General features: G+C 44.3%; 1 protein-coding gene across 1 annotated transcript in view; it reads left to right on the forward strand.

Annotated features, from left to right (window-relative positions):
* SEC24B (SEC24 homolog B, COPII coat complex component) overlaps window positions 1-23679 on the forward strand; it is a 55209-nt gene that overhangs the window by 11392 nt on the left and 20138 nt on the right. Inside the window, exons 3-10 of the mRNA XM_049786849.1 lie at window positions 919-1068; window positions 8371-8475; window positions 15036-15116; window positions 18609-18829; window positions 18934-19118; window positions 19623-19725; window positions 20578-20704; window positions 21986-22095. Coding sequence (XP_049642806.1) covers window positions 919-1068; window positions 8371-8475; window positions 15036-15116; window positions 18609-18829; window positions 18934-19118; window positions 19623-19725; window positions 20578-20704; window positions 21986-22095 — 1082 coding nt within the window. The remainder of the gene's footprint in view (window positions 1-918; window positions 1069-8370; window positions 8476-15035; window positions 15117-18608; window positions 18830-18933; window positions 19119-19622; window positions 19726-20577; window positions 20705-21985; window positions 22096-23679) is intronic.

Genomic DNA, 23679 nt, shown 5'->3' on the forward strand with positions numbered 1-23679 from the left:
GCTGTGCTATCACTCAGACCCCTCATTAATGTTCTTGCTATTGCAATCAGTTGGTATTAGTGAATAACAATGGCTCTATTTCGACACAGCACAGGAGCTTATGAAATGCTACGGGGAAATGTCCTTAAGAGGAGTAAGAATAAGGACAGGGAGGCTGAGGGATGACAACAGCCCAGTGGCAAAGTCACCTTGAAGGTGTGGGGCTCTGGGGGTCGGGTCTCCAGCACTGCCTCAGATGCTGAGTGACTTCAGAAGAGGACACTGCAGCCTTATGTGCCACCACACAAGTGAGTGACCCCCACAATACCACAGCTGAGGGTCGCCTCCCCAGTACCACCAGGACAAGAGCGCTTCCCTGGAGCATGGCGCCAGGCGTGCACGGGCAACACAGCTGAGTCGAGCTCTGTGCGTTGACGGTGTGACTGACTAGGGCAAGCACAGCTTACTTCCCTGTTCATTATAAGGACAACATGGATGGAAAAAGAACCTTTTTAGAAGGGGGCAGAGCTGTAGCACAGTGGGGAGGGCATTTGCCCTGAATGTGGCCAACCAGGATCCGATTTCTGGCATATCATGTGGTCCCCTGAACCTGCCAGGAATGATTTCTGAGTGCAGATCCAGGAGTAACTCCTGAGCACTGCCAGGTATGACTCAAAAACTAAAAAGAAAAAAATAAACCTTTTTTGAATGAATGAAATATTTAGTGAACATTCCAGTTTTTCATTTGTTTTATATTTTGAGGAAACTTGCTTTTTTTTTTTGGCTCATAACTCTCCTGCTTTTCTGGGTCTAGAGACATTGTCTAAATATAGTCTCAGCTGGTTTTTCAACCAAACTTGACCTTTTGAGGGAGGCTGTGTCCAGAAACTATCAATTTTATTTTCTGGGATAAAAACAATTTCTTTTCTTCCCTTGCAGATTCTTTATCCTGCTCCAGTAGCACAAATACACAGCCCCCAAATGCCAGCCCTTCGGTGCCCACTGTGTTCTCAGGGGTGTCCTCCTCATGCGCACCTGCGGTCAGTGCCCCGGCCAGAATGTCGGAGGTAGCACAGCAGAAAGGAATTGGTGAGTTCCTAATCCTGTCCTGTGAAGGTTTGAGGAGGGTACCCTTATGTGCAGACACGCCAGAGGCCCCACACTGATTTCAAAAAGTCCCCCATCCAACTGGGACATAGAGAAAAATATTCAAAGAGCAATTTATGTCCCAGCTCAAATATTGTTTCTCTTCTAAACATTAACTTCCCATCCGTTTATGACTGTTTTTACTTGTCATTTTGGATTTTTTTCTTTCTATTTATTAAACTTTTTTTTTAAAAAAAGAACTGCCTCTTTTTATAGTAATGCATGTTATATATAGTCATAGCTATTCATTCTTCTTTGCCAATATGTTGGATATATTCAAGTATAAATATTTTTACTCATTGATCAATCCTTCTAGGGAACATTCTCATTTGTAGAAGTTAATTCTAGTATCTTTGAGGACAACTGACTCAATCAGGATTTCCTTATTGAGGGATTCTTCAAACATTATTAATTATGTCTGTGTAATTATTATTGACGTAAAGAAATGTGGTCCAATTTGGGGGGATTCACATTTTCTTTTATTCTTTTTTTTTCTTTGGTTTTTGAGCCATACCTGGTGACGCTCAGGGGTTACTCTTGGCTATGCAAGATATCACTCCTGGCTTGGGGCACCATATGGGATGCTGAGGGGTCGAACCATGATCTTTCTGGGTCAGCCACATCAAGGCAAACACCCTACTGCTGCACCACCGCTCCGGCCTCTTTTCTTTTATTCTTGAAAATATCCCATGTAGGGGCCAGTGAGGTGGCGCTAGAGGTAAGGTGTCTGCCTTGCAAGCAAGCCAAGGAAGGACCGTGGTTCGATCCCCAGCGTCCCATATGGTCCCCCCAAGCCAGGGGCAATTTCTGAGCGCTTAGCCAGGAGTAACCCCTGAGCATCAAACGGGTGTGGCCCAAAAAACCAAAAAAAATAAAACCAAAAAAAAAAAAAATACCTCATCTAGTTCTAAAAAGCAAATCTACAGATGTTTCCAGTTCATAAATAGATTTTTCATTTGAAAAGAGATAACCAAAATGTCTATCTGTGATTTGTATTTCCAGAGTAATAGTTTAGAAACAATTTAGAAACTGATATTAGCTCTTAACTTGGATCTGAAGACCTCTTTGATGTTCTGAAATTCAGAAGGAAAAAATATAATTTTTTTGAAAAATTCTTTAGCTGTACTACTTCTGTTCTTATTTTGAGATCAGATGCCACATATTTTCTTGTCTTTGATTTTTCCCAGGACTAGGGGACCACACCCCACAGTGTCTAGTGTCTGCTCCCAGCAATGTGCTCCAAACTGTGCTGGGAGGGAATCCTGGCCTTCTACAGGTACAGCCTGGCTTGTGCCTGCTGCCACTTGTCTGGCCTGTTCTGAATGTATTAGTGTTTGCCTTCAGATTGAAGACTGATAGGAGAGCTGTGCTCAGCACAAGAAGGCAAAACAGAAGAGCAAGCTGAAGTTGAAACCCTCTAATGGAATGAATGAAGTTTTTTTGGGGGGGAGGGTACACCCTGCTTGCTCAGGTGTTACTCCTGACTGTGCACTCAGAAATTACTCCTGGCAGGCTTGGAGGATCACATGGGATGCCAGGAATTGAACCCGGTTGGCTGCCTGAAAGGCAAATGCCCTACTTGCTGTGCTATTGCTCCAGCCCTAGAATAAATGAAGTCTTCCTCAAAACAAATGATATCTTCCCGGAAATAAATGAAGTCCTCCCCAAAATGAATGAAGTCTTCCCTTAGAATGAATGGTTCTTGGGTCTGTGCGCTGCAATTACTTCAGGCAGGCTCAAAGCACTGTATGAGATAGGATACCGGGGGATCAAACCTGGGGCAGCTGTGTGCAAGGCAAGTGCCCTCCGTGCTGTATACTCTCCCACCTGCCATATCGATTTTTATTTAAGTTTGATTCACTGTATTTACTCAATAAAACAGGATAGATCTCAAAAACATTTTACTTTGAAGAGAATTGCTTTTCAATTATGATTATATTAGGATACCACTTAGAAGCTCTTTTTTTCTTGTAATTTGTCCTTGTCCTAGGGATAACTGGTATGAAGTATTGACTTTCCGGCCAGAGTGATAGTACAGTGGTAGGGCATTTGCCTTGCACACTGCCAATCCGAGACAGACCCGAGTTCAATCCCTGGCATCCCATATGGTTCCCCGAGTCTGCCAGGAGCGATTTCAGAGTGCAGAGCCAGGAGTAACCCCTGAGCACTGCCAGGTGTGGCCCAAAAAACAAACAAACAAAAATACTACCTTTCATGAAATACACACGAAATGATAATATCAGATATTTAGGTATTTTTTTGTTTATTTGGGGCACCATTTTAAGCATTGAAATAGAATCATTGACTCCACACAAGGACTATTTGATGTTGTGATCCCACTTTACAGATACCAGCAATGTAATGGAGAGAGGTTAAATCCATTCAGAGTTTACACCTGTATGCTCCATGTCATATGGCTTCTCTCTTTGTTGTCTTCCTTTTTAATTTATTTTTGGGCCACACCAGTGATGCTCAGCCTGAATTCCTGACTCTGGGGGACTGGAGCGATAGCACAGCAGTAAAGCGTTTGCCTTGTATGCAGCTGACCCAGGACGGACCCGGGTTCGATCCTCAAGCCTGCCAGGAGTGATTTCTGGGTGCAGAGCCAGGAGTAACCCCTGAGTGATGTCAGGAATGGCCCCAAATCCCTCCTCCCCCAACATTTCTGACACTTTATTAAGGAATAACTCCTAGTGAGTGATTCTCAGGAGACCATTTGGGATGCTAGAAATCAAACCTGGGTTGGTTTAGTGCAAGCAAGCCCCCTCCCAGCTGTGTCCTATCGCTCCAGCTCCTCTGTACTGTTTCTTATTGTTGTTTTGGTTCCTCAGGAACTCAGTAAATAGTGGATCATTCAACAGTGCTGAAATAAATAGCACAGAATAGTTAAATTTGGGCCCGGAGAGATAGCACAGCGGCATTTGCCTTGCAAGCAGCCGATTAAGGACCTAAGGTTGTTGGTTCGAATCCCGGTGTCCCATATGGTCCCCCATGCCTGCTAGGAGCTATTTCTGAGCAGACAGCCAGGAGTAACCTCTGAGCACCGCCGGTGTGGCCCAAAAACCAAAAAAAAAAAAAAAAAAAAAAAAAAAAAGAATAGTTAAATTTATCTTTTCCCTACTACCCTACTTTTCCATTAATCCAAATTATGATTCCAGTGCAATCAACCCTCTTGTGAAAGAATACCTCTGGGCTTATACTGGCCTGGTTAATCTTCATCATTATTTTATTTTGGGCCACACCTGGTGGTGCTCAGAACTGACTCTGGCTCTGTGCTTGAGAATCTCATCTGGAGGGATTTGGGGTGCCGTATTTGGTAGCAAGGATCGACCCTGGGTCAGCTGTGTGCAATCAGGTTTATAACCCACTCTCCTATTTCTCCACACACACACCCCACACCACCCAGTTAATCATTTAAGGGGAAGGACAAGTGCACCTGAAAGACACACCATATGTTACAGTTGAACTTTGACTATATAGTAATTATAGTCAAATTTAAGATGAATGAAGAGACTCTGTTTCCTTTTCATAACAGGAAAAGCCTCTTCTTTACACAGGCACTTTTATCTATTGAGAAGCTTTTAAAAGAGGGCCAGAGTGATAGCACAGCAGGGTGTTTGCATTGCAAACAGTTTGCTGACTCAGGTTTAATTCCTGGCCTTTCATATGGTTCCCCAAGCCTACCAGGAGTGATTCCTGAGTGCAGAGCCAGAAGTAACCCCCGAATGCTGCCAGGTGTGGCCCAAAACCAAACACTAAACCAAAAAACGGAGTACTGTAGAAATGGAATACCTTGAAATCAATATTTGGTGGGAATCTTTGGAAAATCTTCTGGGTGTTTTTACCTAGTTTGAAGACCACTTAGGAAAAGAGAATCATATGTCAAATGTCTTGAATGTTAAAAATTCAACAAGCAAGTCCCCTAGGGGGATTTGTCCCCTAAAGACTTGTTCCCAGTGTCCCTGTATCTAGGGAACGGACCAGCTGCTCTTTTTATAAGCATCCCACAGGAACCAGTTTCCTGGAGAACTTTTCTTGAAAGTGCTTGAAAGGGGCCCCATTGATGATGCAGCTCTCTACCATGCCTGAGCAGAACTGCTGTCTGGCTTCTTGGTCCACTGTGTTTATACCCTGGAAGCTTGAACTGAGATGGAAGTTTAGGGCCTGGGTTTCTGCCTTGTGTGTAGTGCTTGTGTGGGAACCACTGTGAGGACATTGCTACTGTGTCCATCAGGCCGCACTCGGGAAGGCGTCGATCCTGCCACCTCCATGTGCTTAGCTTCTGGCTCCTAAAGAGGTCTGAACAGGGGCCCATGGAAGCTCCCCACTCAGCGCCAACCTTTTCTCTGGAAACCCCTCTTTGTTGTGATTTGTGTGTTCTATACTCAACTCAGCACAGGGCACTGAAAGATGGATTGATTATTTTGGAGTTCTTGCCATTTTTCTAAAGATTAATTAACAAAAATATCTTTGGCTTTGTTATGGTGGTCATTGTTTTCAGTTTCCAGGACACCCTTGGGGGTGCTCAGGACTTACTGCTGGCTCTGTGCTCAGGGCTTACTCCCTGCTCTGTGCTTGCTCAGGGCTTATGCCTGGCTCTCTGCTTGCAAAGGGTTTACTCCTGTTGCTTCTCAGGGACCCTGGCTGGGTGCTGAGATCGAGGTGTTGGCCTGGTTGGCCACATACAAAGCAAGTACCCCGCCTACTAAACTACCCTCCCTAGACCCCAAAACACCAGATTCTTACCCCCTTAGTGATTCCAAGCTTTTTACAGGGTTCTCAAGATTGAATTTTTTTGTTTTTGTTTTTGTTTTTGTTTTTGGGCCACACCCGGCGATGCTCAGGGGTTACTCCTGGCTGTCTGCTCAGAAACAGCTCCTGGCAGGCACGGGGGACCATATGGGACACCGGGATTTGAACCAACCACCTTTGGTCCTGGATCAGCTGCTTGCAAGGCAAACACCGCTGTGCTATCTCTCCGGGCCCTCAAGATTGAATTTTTAGTGTAATTAGAGGCCCGGTTAGGTGAAAAGTTTAGATCTTTCATTGACAATATTGTAGTTATTTTGGCTTTGACAGTGCTCAGGACCTGTTTTCAGCTTGATTCTTAGGAGATAAGCTGGCAGCATTTAGGAGACCAAATGTATCAGGGGTTAGACCAAGGCCTCCTGCCAACCAAATCCCACACTTGGCTCAAGAAGCTATTCCAAACCCTGTTGGCCCCATCACCACCATTTCTCAAAAAAAGTTGCAGCTTTTTCCAGTAAACTCAAGTCTTAATTATGTTGTGGCACGTAAATATGCTGTATTGATGAGTGTGGTTCGATTTAAGATGGTAATGGAATGTCTTTCCCTCTTTGTCTAAAGGTAAGGCAAAATTTCTGCCTTATAAATGCATATTTTGTTGCTCCGTACCTTGGCTCCTCTGATCACAGAACTGGCATTGTGAGAACTGCTTGTACTCCTGTCTTTGTCCTGCTTTTGGCTTTTCTCAGTTCTGCAGTGATGGAATTTCTCCATGTTTACTTTTTCTCTTCTTTGTCTGTTACATACATATATTGATGTCTGAAGAAATCCTTACACTGAATCTTTCTAATGACAATGAGTCACCATTTCCTTTTACTTCACTATGACATTTTGAGTCTGTCTAATGAGAGGATTAGTTGATTGGTCACATTTTCATTTGAGCTGTGCTTTTGTTGGAAGACCAAGCCGCACCAATTTTGGGCTTCCATGGTGTCAAATGTATTTCTTATATTGTTTTTCTTATATATCAACATTGAGTTTAACTTTTTTAGACGAGTCAGTGATAGCTATTATTTTACCGACGTTTGAAAGTTGTATTAAGATGCTATAGGAAGATGGGTGGGATTTCTTGGGCTTTGTTCAGTTGTGATGGAAGATGTTTCTTCCATCCACGCACCAGTCCAATATGGTTCTCTCTTCTAAGCTCTACTTTCACCGTTTAGTGAAAGTAAAAGACCCTCTAGTTTCTCTCTCTTCTCCCTCTCTCCTCTCCCCTCTCTCCCATCTGTCTGTCTGTCTCTCTCTCTCTTTCTCTCTCTGTGTCTCTCTCCCCCTTCCTCCCTCCTCTTCCTCTTCCTTCTCTTTCTCCTACCACCCCACAATACCTGGTGGTGCTTAGAGGTTACTCCTACCTCTGCACTCAAGAATCATTCCTGGCAGGCTCTGTGGACCCTATGGGACGCCCGCCCGGTCAAACCTGGGCCAGCCACATGCAAGGCAAGTGCCTCCCTGCTGTGCTATTGCTGCAGCCTCAGCCTTCCTCTCATTTGGGCGGAGTCCCCTACCAGTCAGTCACCCAGGTCAAGGGGCAGCACAAAAGGATGCCAGGCCACAGAGCGCTGCCATATCATTAGCTGGCCTGGGCACGTCAGGCTCCCACTTGTGAAATAGTCTTGATTTTTAATGAATAAAACTTTCTTGCCCCTCTTCAAATTGTTGTGGACATTTCCCCAGAGTCCCTGAATGATGAAAAATACCCAGCCAACTTGATAAGGAAGGGATGGGATTGTTCCCAGTTTGCTTTGCCTGTAGGATCTCCTTCCCCTTGGCCTGTCATTTCTCTCCTTCTCGCTCACACATTAACTGACTGAGCTAGAGGCCGTGGGCTGCTTGGAAAAGGCATTTTTATGTAATCACCACACTTTTGGGACCACAATGTATTGTGGTTGTTTTTTTTAAATTTTCCCCGGCTATGATGAGAGAATTATGCTGAATAAGTTCTTTTTCCCCTTAGCTATCATTCTTTTTTCGTTATGGGGAGTGGGTCACCAGCAAGGTGGCATTCGCCAAAGCACATACCAGCTCACTGTGCTGCACACTGTAGAAACTCATCTCCCTAGAGATGCTTGCAGCTCACCCAAGGATGCACAGCCCCAAAGGAAGTAAATCACCAAGGCCCGAGGAGCAAAAGAGGTAACTCTGGGTAGCACCCAGTTAAATGTGCAGCAACGACCCTCTGGCTGCCCAGATATTATCAGGGGAACACAGGGCACTTACCTCTCTTCTCCGGTCACTTGGTAGGAAAAAGAATTTCTAATAAACAAACTGCTTGGCCAACAAGCCTTTTGAACCTGGGTCACAAATTGGCTAGTAATGGGTTATACGCATGCTGGGATGTTGTTTGCAATGGGTTCTTTCTCACTTTTAACGCAATGCCGAAATGTGATGTCCCCACCTGCCCCGTGGCTGACTCTTGTCTTTGTGCTCTCCACTTCACAGGCTTGCAGTATGGTGACTATGTTAGTAACCGCGCTAGCTCCACAGCGACCCCCTTGTCATCAACTTCCGATGATGAGGAAGAGGAGGAGGAGGATGAGGAAGCAGGTCTGCTGTTAGCTTCACTCCGGGTTTTCCCGTTTCCTTCCCATCTTTTCCTTTTACATCCACCCTCTTTCTTAGCCTGTTTAAAAAATGTGTCTCTTGAGATTTTGCTCAATGAATTTGCTGGGTTCGGGCTCTGGAAGGTTGGGTCATTTGAGATCAGGAAATCTTGGTTTCTTTCACCCTTTTTTTTTAACTTGGTTTATGTGCCATCTAGCAGTACTCAGGGGTTACTCCTGGCTCTGTACTCAGGAGTGCAAGGCAAATAAGTGCCTTACCCACTGTGCTATCTCTCTCTCTCTCTCCCTGGCCTGTGTGTTTTGCTTTTCAGCTCTGAAACATGTTTACCCTTTCACAAGTAACTGACACTTTTCCATAACAGCCATGTTCACTTGCTTTCAAAAATGCATTTTCTGCTCTCATGTGAACAGAATGAGTCCTGACTGTTGCTTTGGTCTGAATCCTCTAGCAACCCTCTTAGATTAAGTATTTCTGGGAGGTGGTGTGTGTGTGTGTGTGTGTGTGTGTGTGTGTGTGTGTGTGTGTGTGTGTGTGTGTGTGTGTTGACTGACTGGTCCTTTGGGCTGACTCCTCTGGTAACCCTCTTAGCTTAAGTATTCGATTTTCTAGTGTGTTTGTGCATGCACCTCGGAGGATCATTAAAACCCAACACAGTAAGTGGGGGTCTTTTAAGTAGTTAGGGTTTGCTACCATGATTTTCCTATTTTCTCTTGAGTACTAAGGGGATGATTTTCTCCCACTAACTAAAAACAAATCTCTAGTTCCTGTCTTTTTTGTTTAAGATATTCAAACAAATAATGAAGCACATACCTAGCATGTGTGAGGCCTCAGAACCACAACAGTAGACGGAAAGCCAACACTTCGAGTGTCCCCTGTTTAAAATGTGCAAGTCCTGGGGCTGCAGTGGTAATACAGCAGAGGGGCCATTTGCCTCGCATGCAGCTGTCTCAGTCTTGATTCCTGGCATCCCATCTGGCCCTCCCAATCTTCGGGCTCCTTTTTTTATTTTATTATTGGGGAGGGGGGTTACACCCGGTGGCACTCAGGATTACTTCTGCCTCAGTGCTCAGAAATCAAGCCTGTCAGGCACGGGGGACCATATGGGATGCCGGGATTCAAACCACTGTCCATCCTGGATCAGCTGCTTGTAGGGCAAACACCCTACCACTGTGCTATATCTCAGGCCCGAGCATTTGGGCTCTTTGAGGTACTCAGGGGGCCGTATGGTTCCTGGAGATCAAACTGAGGTTGACTGTGTGCAAGGCAAGTACTCTGCCTGCTGCTGTGTTACTTCTCTAGCCCCCAGTTTGTTTTTGTCTTGAGGCCTCACCCAGTATGCTAAGGATTACTCCTGGCTCTATACTCAGGAATCACTCCTGGCAATGTTTGGGGGACCATGTGGGTGCCAGGGATCAAATCCAGGTCAGCCATGTGCTAGGCAAGTGCCCTCCTTGCTGTGCTACCCCTCAGGCCTACCAGGTTTGTCATTTTATTCTTAGAGTGAAATAAATAGTAAAGAAGAGTAAAAGAAATCCCATATTTTTTTACCAAGATAAATCATTTTACCATACTTGATTTCTATTTCTCTTTGACTTTTTTTCCCTACATCATTGAAAAAAGTAAGTTGGCAATTCTAACCTTTTTCCCTTAATCCTTTAGTATGTGTTTTGTGATTATTAGGGAAATGTTTTACATGACAGAGACACAAAAGTTATTAAAAGATTGAACACTGGGGTCGGAGAGATAGCATGGAGGGTAAGGAGTTTGTTTGCCTTTCATGCAGAAGGTCATCAGTTTGAATCCCGGCGTCCCATATGGTCCCCCGAGCCTGCCAGGAGCAATTTCTGAGCATAGAGCCAGGAGTAACCCATGAGCGATGCTGGGTGTGACCCAAAAACCAAAAAAAAAAGATTGAACACTGAGGACGTGCTGCCTTCTGCATCATCCATAGACAAATCTCACCAGTTGTCTTAATAAGATCCTATATTTTGGGGGCCAGAAAGCAATCATTCTCCATACATTTTGTGGCCCTTCCCTAGAGGAATCTTTTTTAGTTTTGTTTTAGTTGTTTAGGTCACACCCCCCAATGTTCAAGGCTTACTACTGACTTTGCACTCAAGGATCACCCCGACTTTGCCTCCTGCGGCTCTCAGGTAAATTGAGTTTGAGACCCCTGGGTTAATGTGTTTGCCTTGTACATGGCCAACCCAAGTTTGACCCTGACCCTGCCAAGAGTGATCCCTGAGCACCATTGATTATATAACCCAAGAGCAATTTTTAATAAAGCAAGCAAGAAAACATATATTCCATGGCTCAGGATCCAGTTCGGAGTCTTGTTGTATTTCTTTTTAGGCTCCTTTAATCTGGAGCAGTTCCCTAACTTTTGTTTTGTTTTTGTTTTAGGGCCACACCTAGTGGCACACAGGAGTTACTCCTGGCTCTACACTCAGAAATTACTCCTGGTAGTGTTGGGGGGGGACCATATGGTATGCTGAGGATCAAACCCAGGTCAGCCACATGCTAGGCAAACACCCTCCCCACTGTGCTATCTTTTAAGCCCCACTAACTTTCCTTACTTTGTTGACTTTTACATTTTTAAAGAATACAGGTCAGTTATTTTGTAGTCTGGCCTGTGATGAGATTCAAAGGATGCAGTTGAGGAGGCAGTTTATCTCAGTACATCCAGTCCTGGCTTCATGTTATTGGCTTATTTCTAGTTGATGACATAAAGTTTGTTCCTTGACTGAGTGCATGTTTGCTTGGGTTTATTTTCACTGTAAAAATTTCCCTCTGGGGGCCCGGAGAGATAGACAGCGGCGTTTGCCTTGCAAGCAGCCGATCCAAGACCAAAGGTGGTTGGTTCGAATCCCGGTGTCCCATATGGTCCCCCGTGCCTGCCAGGAGCTATTTCTGAGCAGACAGCCAGGAGGAACCCCTGAGCAACGCTGGGTGTGGCCCAAAAAAAACAAAAAAAAAATTTCCCTCTGGAAATTATTAAGTTTATCTGTGTGGAAATTCTACAGAGTTTTTTTCCTGTGCTTGGGTCTTTTACCTGGCTCTGCACTCAGGATTACTCCTGACAGACCATATGGGGTGCCCGGGGATGTAACCCAGGTTGGCCACATGCAAGGCAAGTACCCTCCGCACTGCTCAGGCCCCTCTTCCTAGATTTTAGAGGTTAGGTTAGGTAAATTGTTTGCAAGTCACTTTTCCTATATAATTTCCCACACTACAGGCTTTTTTACTTTCTTGGTGTTTCCTCTTGAACCACAAAAAGGTTTTCAATTTGATTAAGTCCAGTGTGCAAAAAGTTGATTTTGTTGTTTAATTGATGGATGCTGTGTCTAAGAATTCGTTGCCTAATCAGGTTCCCAAGTGTTTGTTGTTTTGCTTTTAAATTTCTAAGTGAATATAAATAAAACTTATTTTGCCTGTAATTCCTCCTGAGTTAGTTTTGGTGTGGAGTGAAAAAGGACTGAATTTTGTGTGTGTTAATTCTACTTTGTTTTGGTACCATTTGTTAAAAGAAAATAAGTGCATTGAGATGTCTCGGCATTTTGTTTCAAAGAAAATTTTACATAACGGACTGGACAACATCCTTATCTGATAAAGTTCTACTTCTCTCAGTAGATGGCCAGCCACTGACCACACACACATTCTTGTGAATTTATGCACAAGGTAGAACCAATCATCTCACCATCATCAGTAGGTATAAACTTGGAGCCCAAGCAGTAGCACAGCAGTAGGATGTTTGCTTTGCACGCGGCTGACTCAGGTTGGTCCTGGGTTTGATCCCCAGCATTCCATATGGTCCCCAAGCCAGGAGTGATTTCTGAGCGCATTGCCAGGAGTGAACCCTGAGTGTCACCAAGTGTGGCCCAAAAACCAAAATAAAAAAGCATACACTTGTTTTTTATTAAGTAGTCTAGTCCAGTGGTCAGCAAGCCGCAGCTCGCGAGCCACATGTGGCTCTTTGCACTTTTAATTTGGCTCTTCTGTGTGCTGGGCGGCCGCTCCAGGAGTCAGGACTCTGTCCTAGTCTCTGTCAGTGCGCGCCCTGTGTGGCTCTCAAAATAAATTTTAATCGTCGTTTTGGCGAGATTTGGCTCAGTTGAAAAAAAAGAAAAGAAAAGAAAAGTTGCCCACCACTGGTCTAGTCAATCACTTGCTATTTCCCAGATGTTCTCCTCAACCCCTGACAAATGGCCTTAGACTTTGTAGCTCAGTCTGTTTACCTGTTCGTACTGCTTACCTCACTGGATTCCTAGCATCTGTGGCCTCCTACTCTGCCTTCTTCCCCTTACATTTCAGGTGTCATTCATTCACTCTATATAATGTATCATTCACTCATTCCTTTTCTGAATAAAGATGGTATCGATCACTCTCTTTACCCATTATAGATCACATTTTGTTTGTTCATCCATCATGAAGAATTGGGGATTTGGTGCTATTTCTTTAACTTTTTTTTTTTTTTTGTGGGGGGGGGGGTCATACCCAGCAGTGCTCAGAAGTTACTCCTGGTTCTATGCTCTGAAATCACTCCTAGCAGGCTCAGGGGACCATATGGAATGCCGGGATTTGAACCATCAACCTTCTGCATGAGAGGCAAACGCCTTACCTCCATGCTATCTCTCCAGCCCCTTCTTTAACTTCTTTAAACCTCCTTTACCCTCCCAAATTTGGGAGTAGCAGGATTATGAGGCCATTGTTGTTGTTTCAGTGTTATATGCCCGATGATATATATTGGTAATTGTTTTCTTGTCATAAAGAATGATTTAGTGTTTGCGTCTCACCTTGTTTTTTCTTATATAGCCTTTATGTGTTGTAAATTTCTTCATGACTTTGTTTTGTTTAAGCCTTGTAGGAACATTAAAGGAACATTCAGGCATCTTTCTGTAGCTAAGAGGATTATCAATCAAAATTAGATGAGTAAATGGCAAGTTAGTCTAACAGTTGTCTGTTTTGCTTTTTGATTTCACTCTTGCTGATAAAATAATGTTACTCAGAAATGGCTTTCGCTCTTAGGTGCTGAATAAGTCTGCCTAATTCTTGTGGCTATCTTGAATTAGTCAGTGAGTTTTTTGTTGTTGTTTATTTTTGTTTTGTATTGTATTGGGGCCATATCCAGTGATGTTCAGGGTTACTCCTGACTCTCTGCTCAGAAATTACTTGGTGCAGCCTTGGGGACCATATGATATGCCAGGAATCAAACCCAAGTCAGCCACATGCAAGGCAAATACCTCCTCAGTGTGCTGTTGCTCTGGCCCCCACCCCACCCGCTTTTTCTTGTCTGTTGTAAAGCAAATCTTAAGCCTGCCCTCTCAAAAAATCTTGAGTGGAAAGAATGAATGAAATGCGTTGAATGTTCTACTGTTAGTGGCCTGTCACTACTTTTCATCATCACTTAAACACAGACAATGCTTCACAGCCTCTTACAGGAGTTAAATGTGCACAGAGTGAACAATTCTTGCAGTCTGACACTTCTGTCTGAATGTCATTCCTCAGCATGGCCTTGCTCGTATGCCAGGGACTGTCTCATCTGCTGTCTGCACATGAACCCAACCAACACAGGAAGCCCAGGACACACACTGCATATATTCAATGAAGTGTGCATACAGTTGTGTTAAAAGCATCTTTTTTTTTTTCTTCCATTTTTCTTTCCCTTTTTTTCTCTCTCTTCTTTCTTTTTTTTTGGTAGTTGTCACCAAATTTTTTTCTCCCTTTTTTCTTATCCTTTTTATCTCCAATGATGGTGGAATAGATGCTCAATCTACAACAAGCTGTAAAGTGGAAACCAGTTTCACTAGCATTCTGGGGGGGGGGGTAGAGGAGGGAGATATGGGATGCATACTGGGAATAGAGGCAGAGGGAGGACAGCACTGGTGGTGGGAATGCCCCTCATTCATTGTCACTATGTACCATAAATGATGCAGTGAAAGATTTATAATGCACTTTGGTCACAATAAAAATTAAAAAATATATAACTTAATGCTTAAAAAAAAAAGAAGAAGCATCTTTCAATTTCCTCCAAAAAATGCCTGAGTATTGATAAAGATGTTTCTTTATCCAACTTGAGGTCTCATGGAATCATAGTGTGGCTATGAACATTTCTCCTGAGCGTCTGGCTACTTTTGTTATGGAAACTGTGTCTGGCAGTTTGGGGAACATTTGGGAAGAAAGAGACTTGGAGAAACACTTGGTGTGGTGCTGGAAATCAAACCCAGGGCTGGGTATTTGCTCTGTCCCTTAGGCCGCATCCCTTGCCCCTTGTTTGTGTCTCTTTGCCTCATTCCCTTAGGCCTCGTCCCCTGGCCCCTTGTCTGTGTCTCTTTGCCTCATTCCATTCTGTTACCCTACTCTGTTCATTCCTGCAGCCTGGGAGAGATGGTTTGGCTTTGATTTTTCTCACTCTTTTTAAGCCTCCATCTTTTCACTGTTTCACTAGTCAGCCAGGGTCGTGGCCCTGCAGTCTACCTTGGCACGCTTCCTCGGGCCTGCCCTGTACTCCCATCTCTGACTCTGGTTATTCTGCTTCTCCACAGGAATCGCCAGCTCATCCACCACGAGCAGCGCCTCTCCTGTGCCCAACAGCTACGATGCCCTAGAAGGAGGCAACTACCCAGGTAATGGGGCGTGTGGCTATTAGCTATGTCTGAAAATCTTCCAGCCCTTGCCTTTAAACGTGCCTATTTTACATGTGTAGGAGCCTAAACTTGAACAGAAAAAGGGGGGAGGACCATGCTTTCCTGCTATTTCTCAATCTTCATATTGTCATAGAAGAGTCATGAATGTTATTTCTGGGAAATAACAAAAAGGAAAAAATTTTTTCTTGCTTTTGGGCCAAACCCAGCAGCGCTCAGGGGTTACTCCTGGCTCTGAGCTCAGGAATCACTCAGGGGACTATATGGGATGCTGGGGATTGAACCCAGTCAGGTGTGTGCAAGGCAAAAGCCTCTCCACTGTGCTATCACTCTGGTCCCTTTTATTCCTTTTTGTTACCTTGCACTTTACCTTTTTTCCCTTTCCTTAAAAACTTGTAGTAGGGGGCTGGTGAGGTAGCGCCAGAGGTAAGGTGTTTGCCTTGCAAGTGCAAGCCAAGGAAAGATCGAGACCACGGTTTGATCCCCCAGTGTCCCTTATGGTCCCCCCAAGCCAGGGGCAATTTCTGAGTGCTTAGTCAGGAGTAACCCCTGAGCATCAAATGGGTGTGGGCCCCTCCAAAAAAAAACTTGTAGTAGAAATTTTCCTCCTTCCCTTCTTTTGTATGCTTATAACTCCTTAAATACCTTCTGGGTTTCTGTCCTCTGTTGCTTGGATCCTTGAATTCCTTCCAAGTAAGCCTCTGAAATGATTTTGTCTGTGACTCTCCACTCCCACTATGGCTCCTGGTTACCTCCAGCAAGCAACTAGACTAACCAGCCAGGGGGCAGGTTTTGGAGGCATCAGAAATCACTTTGGTCTATGCATAGAAACAACAATGTTGGAGACAATGCAAGCTTAAAGAAGAAATGCAAACTCCACTTGTATAATTGTCATTTCTTCACGATATCTGGAACTGTGATTTTCCTTCTTAGTTTGTCACTAGCCAGCCATCTGACCCTCTCACATAATCTTCCTCCTTCTTGTCTTTGTTCTGATTATTTACTTGCTTTAAGACTAAGGGGAAAAAAAAAGACTAAGGGGATGAAATAATTCTGTCTTTTCTCTTTATCTTTATCTCTTGCTGGTAACACTCCAGGGTGAAACTTAACATCACTTGGCACTTCTAAGCCATCGTCTTTCTATCACTGTCCTGAGTCAGTAGAAATGTGCTATTTCTATAATGCTTGAAAAGGCAATTCAGCTGTGTGTGTGTGTGTGTGTGTGTGTGTGTGTGTGTGTGTGTGTGTGTGGGTGGGTGTGGGTGGGTGGGTGGGTGGGTGTGTGCGTGCGAGCGCGCTCAGAAACTTTTCTAGAAGCAATCATTTTTAGCAAAATATTTTCTGAACACTTAATCCATTGCTTAAAACAGAAATCCTTCAAGTATATCAGAGTCCACAAACTTCAGAGTCCTCCAAACAGCAGGCCTCAGTGTTGTGGCTGAAACCAGCAGGGCTGTCGTGACCCACTGGATCCACTCAAGTTTCTTGGCTTCTGAGAGTCCTTTAATCAAAATATCTTAGGAGCTTGCTGTCATACAAGTGGCATTACACAAGTTTTCTAGCTCGTCATCCTGCACCCAAAATTCAGGTGCAAAAGATCTTTTCCAGTAAGATAAGGTAAAATTGGAAGCTTATTATAGGCCAGACCCAAGGGTGGACCTCGGAAGGATAAAAACCCACAATACCAAAGAAAGGGGATCGACATCTCTCTCCCTCACCCTCTTTCTTTCCCTCTCCCTCTCCCTTTCCCTTTCTTACTTCTTCCCTCCCTCCCTCCCTGAAATCTCTTGTCCTATGTCTGGGGAACTACTTCCATTGCTGATGAGACAGCACAGGGTGTTGGGAAGAATGCCTAGGAGCAAACATTTCCACTTGGAACCACTGAAGAAAGCAGCTATTCTTAAGAAAACCTCAAGATTAATTGTTAATTGTCAGATACTTTTAACCGTTTTTTTTGTTTTTGTAGTCTCTTGCCAGTAAAATTAAAGATAAAACTGATAAAACGCATATAGATTATAGGCTTGACTTTAGAGTCACAGTATATTGCAACACTAATACTGGTCAGGTGTCGTGAATTAACTTATGCAGACTTCTTCCTCTAGTCCCATTCATAGTTTTTTTTTTTTTTTTTGGTTTTTGGGCCACACCCAGTAACGCTCAGGGGTTACTCCTGGCTATGTGCTCAGAAGTTGCTCCTGGCTTGGGGGACCATATGGGACACCGGGGGATCGAACCGCGGTCCGTCCAAGGTTAGCGCAGGCAAGGCAGGCACCTTACCTTTAGCGCCACCGCCCGGCCCCCCCATTCATAGTTTTAACTGAATGTCAGTTTGGGTTTTTAGTTTCAAGGAAGAGCTACCATTCATTTGTCTATGTGTCATCTGTAACATAGCAAACACTACTTTAGGAACTGGGTACGGGTCTAAAGCCTTTCACACTTTTCATGGAGCAAATAAATAATACACACGTATAGGGGATTAGTGGAAATAAGCCACTTTTCCCTTGAACTTTAAAAAATTCTTTTTAAACACCATGGTTACAAAGTTGTTCATGATTGAGTTTCAGTTATACAATGTACAACATCCTTCACCAGTGCATGTTTCCTGCCACCAATGTTCCCACTTTCCCTCCTGCCCTTCCCCCACTGCCTGCCAGACATTTTACTTCTCTCCCCCTCCCCCAACTCACTCATCTCCCTTTTTTCCTTTCAGACACTATGTTTTGCACTATTGTTACTGAGGGGTAGCATGCCTATCACTTTCCCTCCTTTCATCACCCAGTTCTTGTCCAGAGTGATCCTTTCCAACTCTCATTGCCCTAGTGGTCCTTTCTAACTGCACTCATCCACTCTTTGTGGCAAGTGTCCTACCATGGAGCTATGAACTTTCTTAATAGAAGCAAGGACCAGATAGACAAAAGCAGGCTGGAACAGGAAATAATCAACAGCACTTTCCTTACTTCGCTTTGCTTCTTTTTCTATGACTTAGCCCCCGTCTCTGCTGAGAAGAGAGGGAGAGAGCAGCTCTACCCCTGCGCTTATGTGAAGGGATAGGAAATACTCTGGGTGGAGATTTGGGCAAGGATGGCAAGGTGAGGGAACCAAGGTTGCTGTGAGATTAGCACTGATTGTAGTCAGGGATCACAGCTCTGGGGTTCTTGGCTCTGTTCTCTCTGCTCCTGTTTACATTCTAATTCTCATAATCAAACATTTCTTCAAAGGAGGGGGGTTTTTTAAAGGAGAGGTCGGAGTGGTAGCAGATCGGGGAGGACATTTGTCTACATTTGTCTTGCCTCAGCCAACTTGGTTTCAATCCTCTGCATGCCATATGTACCCATGAGCCTGCCAGGAGAAATCCCTGAGCACCACCAATGTGGCCCCAAAAATAAAATTAAGAGTTCCTGACTCTGCATTGCCTGGGCTCCTTCCTGCAGACCTCAGTGCTCACCACCCCCCCTCCCCCATCTTCCTTTCTAGAATTGCTTTCTTCCCCAGCCAGCAGCCCTGTTCCCGACCCTAACCCAGACCCGGAACCGCTGCTGGACACAGCCCCCATGACTTCCCAGCCTTCCAAAATGGCCAAGCCTTTCGGGTACGTGTACCCGACTCTGCAGCCTGGCTATCAGAATGCCCAAGCGCCCATGGGCCCTGGAATTCGGCCCAGCAACCCTGCGTACCCCAGCTTCCAGTATGCCCAGGTACCTCTCTTGCTTTTTTGGCCCATTATCTTAACAGAGATGAGCACATGCGTTCTTGTCATGCCCTTTAACTGTCATTCTCTTGTCCTGAACTGTGTCTGCAGCAGTATCCGGGCCTGACCCAGCTCTCCTCTGGCCTGGGTGGTTTGAGCTTGCACAATTCCCCCCCACCGGAAAGCCTGCGGCCTGTGAACCTCACCCAGGAGAGGGACATCTTGCCCAGCACGCCCATCTGGGCTCCTGTGCCCAACTTGAATCTCGAGCTGAAGAAATTAAACTGTAGCCCCGAGTAGGTGTCTGCTTCCTGATTGTTATTGGTGGAATACCACTCGATATTTTATGATCATCTATGGTAGTGGGGAACTAGAGGTTTTAGAGACCATTGTTGTCTTTGGGGAGTTATATTTTGGATTTTTGGGCCACACCTGTGGGAACCTGTCCATACAGAGAAGTCTTGACTGAGCATTGGTTGAGTGGGTGGGAAGGGCAGGAGAACATCAGTCTGGGGCCATCCAGGATCCATTCAAACCTGCTATGGAGGGGCCCAGAATTGCTGTCACTGGTGGTTTCTGCTCCTTCTCAAAGTCAATATCACATTCCCCAGAGTCATTTTCCTGTGTGAAAAGGCTGAGTTCTTCCTTCCTCCTGTGGGCCTAAGTTGTGTATTTATATCTGAAATGACCGAGGACGTTCCTACTTCTAGCCATTTCACCGCAGCACTATCTCCTTGACTAATTTTTTGTTCATGTTGTTGTTTTTTGGTTTTACTTTTTTTTTTTTTTTTTTTTTGCAGTTCATTTCGATGCACTTTGACAAATATTCCACAGACCCAGGCTTTACTGAATAAAGCGAAGCTTCCACTAGGACTGTTGTTACATCCCTTCAGAGACTTAACGGTAAAGGGACAGGAGGAGAATGTTGCCGGTGTTGGTTTTATGTGCTTTTGTGCCAAAAGATAAGTTTCCTGAGATGTTTTTCAGTTTTCAACTACACCTGTGCCCTGATTTATGTATTTATTTTCTAATTAAACACCATGGTTACAAAAATGTTCATAGCATAGTTAAGCTTCTTTTTTCTTTCCAATTGCGAAGTTGTTCATGATTGAGTTTCAATCATACAATATACATCACCGTTTAATCATTAATTATAAGTTAAAGGTTTTATTTGTTTGTTTCGTTTTGGGAGCCCCACCCAGCAGTGCTCAGGGCTTTCTTACTCCTGGCTCTGTACTCAGAAATCACTCCTGTTGGTGCTCAGGGGACCATATAGAACAAGGCCTGAGTGCATGCAAGGCAAATGCTTACCCCTGGACTGTCCCTCTGGCTCCTGGATGGGAAGTTCACAGGCCCTGCTGACTGCCTGTGCGGCCTTGCTCCTGGCACTGCGTGAAGTGCCAGCTGCTGAGCAGAATCAAATGTTTAGGAAGCAGGAGCCTGGGAAGGCCTAGGCATTGCCTCTGGGTCGCATCTCCCAGTGTAACATCTTTCTTCTTGCTGATGGGGCTGCTTGACTTTACCAGCTTTTCTTGTTGACCAGTAAGTTCCATTACATTTGTTACAACTCTGATACAGAAGCATCTTCTTGCTTGTGACAAATGAGAAGAGCAGGACTGGGTGTGACTTCCTGTTAAAACTTCCCATCCCCAAAGTAGTCCCATTTTCTGTACTAAGTCAGGAGAAGAGCTGCATGTCCTATTTTTGTTCTTGCAGCACCTTTTCTACCAATAACATCTTCCCTTTTCGTCCTAGCAATTACCTGTGATAACGTCCAATACCATTGTGAGGTGTCGCTCTTGTCGAACATACATCAACCCTTTTGTGTCCTTCATCGACCAGCGAAGGTGGAAATGCAATTTGTGCTATAGGGTCAACGACGGTGAGTTTTAGGTCCCTGGAAAGCATGTGTAATTAATGTTTTAGCTGTGTTCACATTTGTCTTCTGTCACTGCTCATTGCTCTAAAAACCTCTAGGCCATTTTCTTTGGTTCTTGTTGAGGTAAGGTAGTTCCCAACCATTCCATGCTCCTGTTTTCTACTTGCAGTGCCTGAGGGTGCCAGTAACCCTCTGCCACAGGCCTGCACCTTCCACTTCTGCCCTTTGGCGCCTTGGCTCATTTTACTGTTGGGAGAATTTTTGGATTTCTTATACTGGGGATTGTCTGAAACCTTGATTTTTTTTTTTTTTCTTATCGTCCCCATATAAGCAAGATTCTCTGCTATTTATCTTTTTTTTTTTTTTTCTTCCCCCACAGCCAGTGGCACTCTGGCATTACTCCTGGCTCTGCACTCAGAAATTACTTCTGGCAGGCCCAGAGGACCATATGGGATGTCAGAATTTAACCAATATCAGCCACATATAAGGCAAATGCCCTCTCCTCTGTGCTATCACTTTGGCCTTCTGTTATTTTCTTCTTTTTGGGGGACACACCCGGTGACACTCAGGTTACTTTTGACTATGCGCTCAGAAATTGCTCCTGGCTTGGGGGACCATCTGGGACGCCAGGGGATCACTCTGGTCCTCTGTCTTTTTCTTCTTTTGACTCACTTCACTTGGTGTGCTTTAGATCCTCTATTCTGTTGAAAACTTGGACCATTTTTATATTTTATTTATTTTTTGGAGTGGGGGAGGTCTACACCCAGCAATGTAAGCCACATATAAGGCAAATACCCTCCCTACTGTGCTATTGCTCTGCTCATTAGTTTTGTGAGCATCTGATAGTAAAAATTAATTCCTTAAAAGCTCTCTTTAAATAATACCTTACCAGTAAGGTAAAGTAATAATAATTATGTGCCCCAAGAGCAAAATTTAAAAAAATATATAAAATATATTAAAAAATAGGGGCTGGAATGGTGGCACAGCAGTAAGGGATATGCCTTGCAAGCGGCTGACCTAGGACGGGCTGCGGTTCGATCCCTTGGCTTCTCATATGGTCCCCCAAGCCAGAAGTGATTTCTGAGCCCATAGCCAGGGTAAACCCTGAGCATCACTGGGTGTGGCCCAAAAAACCTCTAAACATAAATATCAATATAAAAACGCACTGTTTTATAGCCATATTCAAATAACACTGATAGTAGAGGTGTGTCTTTATAGGAGTAGGAGTATATGGGAAAGCTGTGTCTGTTACTGACTTTGTGCCCGATTCCTAACCCTTTCTAGTGCCTGAAGAATTCATGTATAACCCCCTCACCCGATCTTACGGAGAGCCTCAGAAACGCCCAGAAGTTCAGAATGCAACAGTGGAGTTCATTGCTTCTTCTGATTACATGGTAATTGTTCAGTGCTCAACTAGTTGTAGAATATAATACAAACTGTAGGTGTCTGTATTTTTTTAACTTGATTGATTGGTTGCTTGGTTTTTGGGCCACACCCAGCAAATCTCAGGGGTCACTCCTGGTTCTGCACTCAGAAATCGCTGCTGGCAGGATGAGAGACACCATGTGGATGCCGGGAGTAGATCCCGAACCCTCCCTGGTTGGCTGGATCCAAAGCAAATGCCCTATCGCTGTCCTGTCTCTCCAGCCCTGTATTTTGTCTTTTTTTTTTTTTTTTTTTTGAAAAATTTTTTTTTTATTTAAACACCTTAATTACATACATGATTGTGTTTGGGTTTCAGTCATGTAAAGAACACCACCCATCACCAGTGCAACATTCCCATCACCAATATCCCAAGTCTCCCTTCTCCCCACCCGACCCCCGCCTGTACTCTAGACAGGCTCTCCATTTTCCTCATACATTCTGTATTTTGTCTTAAGTGAATTCTTTTTTTTTTTTTTTTTTTTTGGTTTTTGGGCCACACCCGGTAACGCTCAGGGGTTACTCCTGGCTATGCGTTCAGAAGTTGCTCCTGGCTTGGGGGACCATATGGGACGCTGGGGGATCGAACCGTGGTCCGTCCAAGGCTAGCGCAGGCAAGGCAGGCACCTTACCTCTTGCGCCACCACCCGGCCCCTTAAGTGAATTCTTGTAGTAATTTGAAAGTTTTACATCACATGACTTAAAAAAATTCAAAGCTGGGCCCGGAGAGATAGCACAGCGGCGTTTGCCTTGCAAGCAGCCGATCCAGGACCAAAGGTGGTTGGTTCGAATCCCGGTGTCCCATATGGTCCCCCGTGCCTGCCAGGAGCTATTTCTGAGCAGACAGCCAGGAGTAACCCCTGAGCGGCGCCGGGTGTGGCCCAAAAACCAAAAAAAAAAAAAAAAAAAAAATTCAAAGCTGAAAATGAACATGTAGAAAACTCTTAATATTAGTTTATTTCCTAGAAAAATTGAATTCTGCCCCTAATTAGTAGGATGAGATGTATCCCTGAGGTAATAATGTTTGCCTTGCAAACTCTATAGGCTTGGATCAATATTTGGCACCAAATAGATAAATTTTTTTTGATGAACTCCATTTCAACTTGTTACCATTTCATCTAATTACTTCCATGGAATGGTTATGAACTTTTTTTTAAGCATTTAATTTTTTTTTTTTTTTTTTTTTAGTTTTTGGGTCACACCCGGCAGCGCTCAGGGGCTCCATGCTCAGAAATCACTTCTGGCAGGCTCAGGGGACCATATGGGATGCCAAGATTTGAACCACTGACCACACAAGGCAAATGCCTTACCTCCATGCTATCTCTCCGGCCCCAGCATTTAATATTTTTAAGACCCTCAAACAAAGGAGGTTATGTTTGGCCGAAGACTGCAGTTTTAAACTCTCAGAGATTTACTGTCTTACAGCTTCAGTTAGGGCCAAGATGCTGGTAGATGAATATTGACCTCACACTTACTCTCTCCTCTTTTCATTTCAGCCACAAAACTCCACATGTTCTTTAATTGCATTAACTTCAGATCACATCCTTTATCTTCTT

Source organism: Suncus etruscus, chromosome 14, assembly GCF_024139225.1.
Source record: "Suncus etruscus isolate mSunEtr1 chromosome 14, mSunEtr1.pri.cur, whole genome shotgun sequence".
Lineage (NCBI taxonomy): Eukaryota > Metazoa > Chordata > Mammalia > Eulipotyphla > Soricidae > Suncus > Suncus etruscus.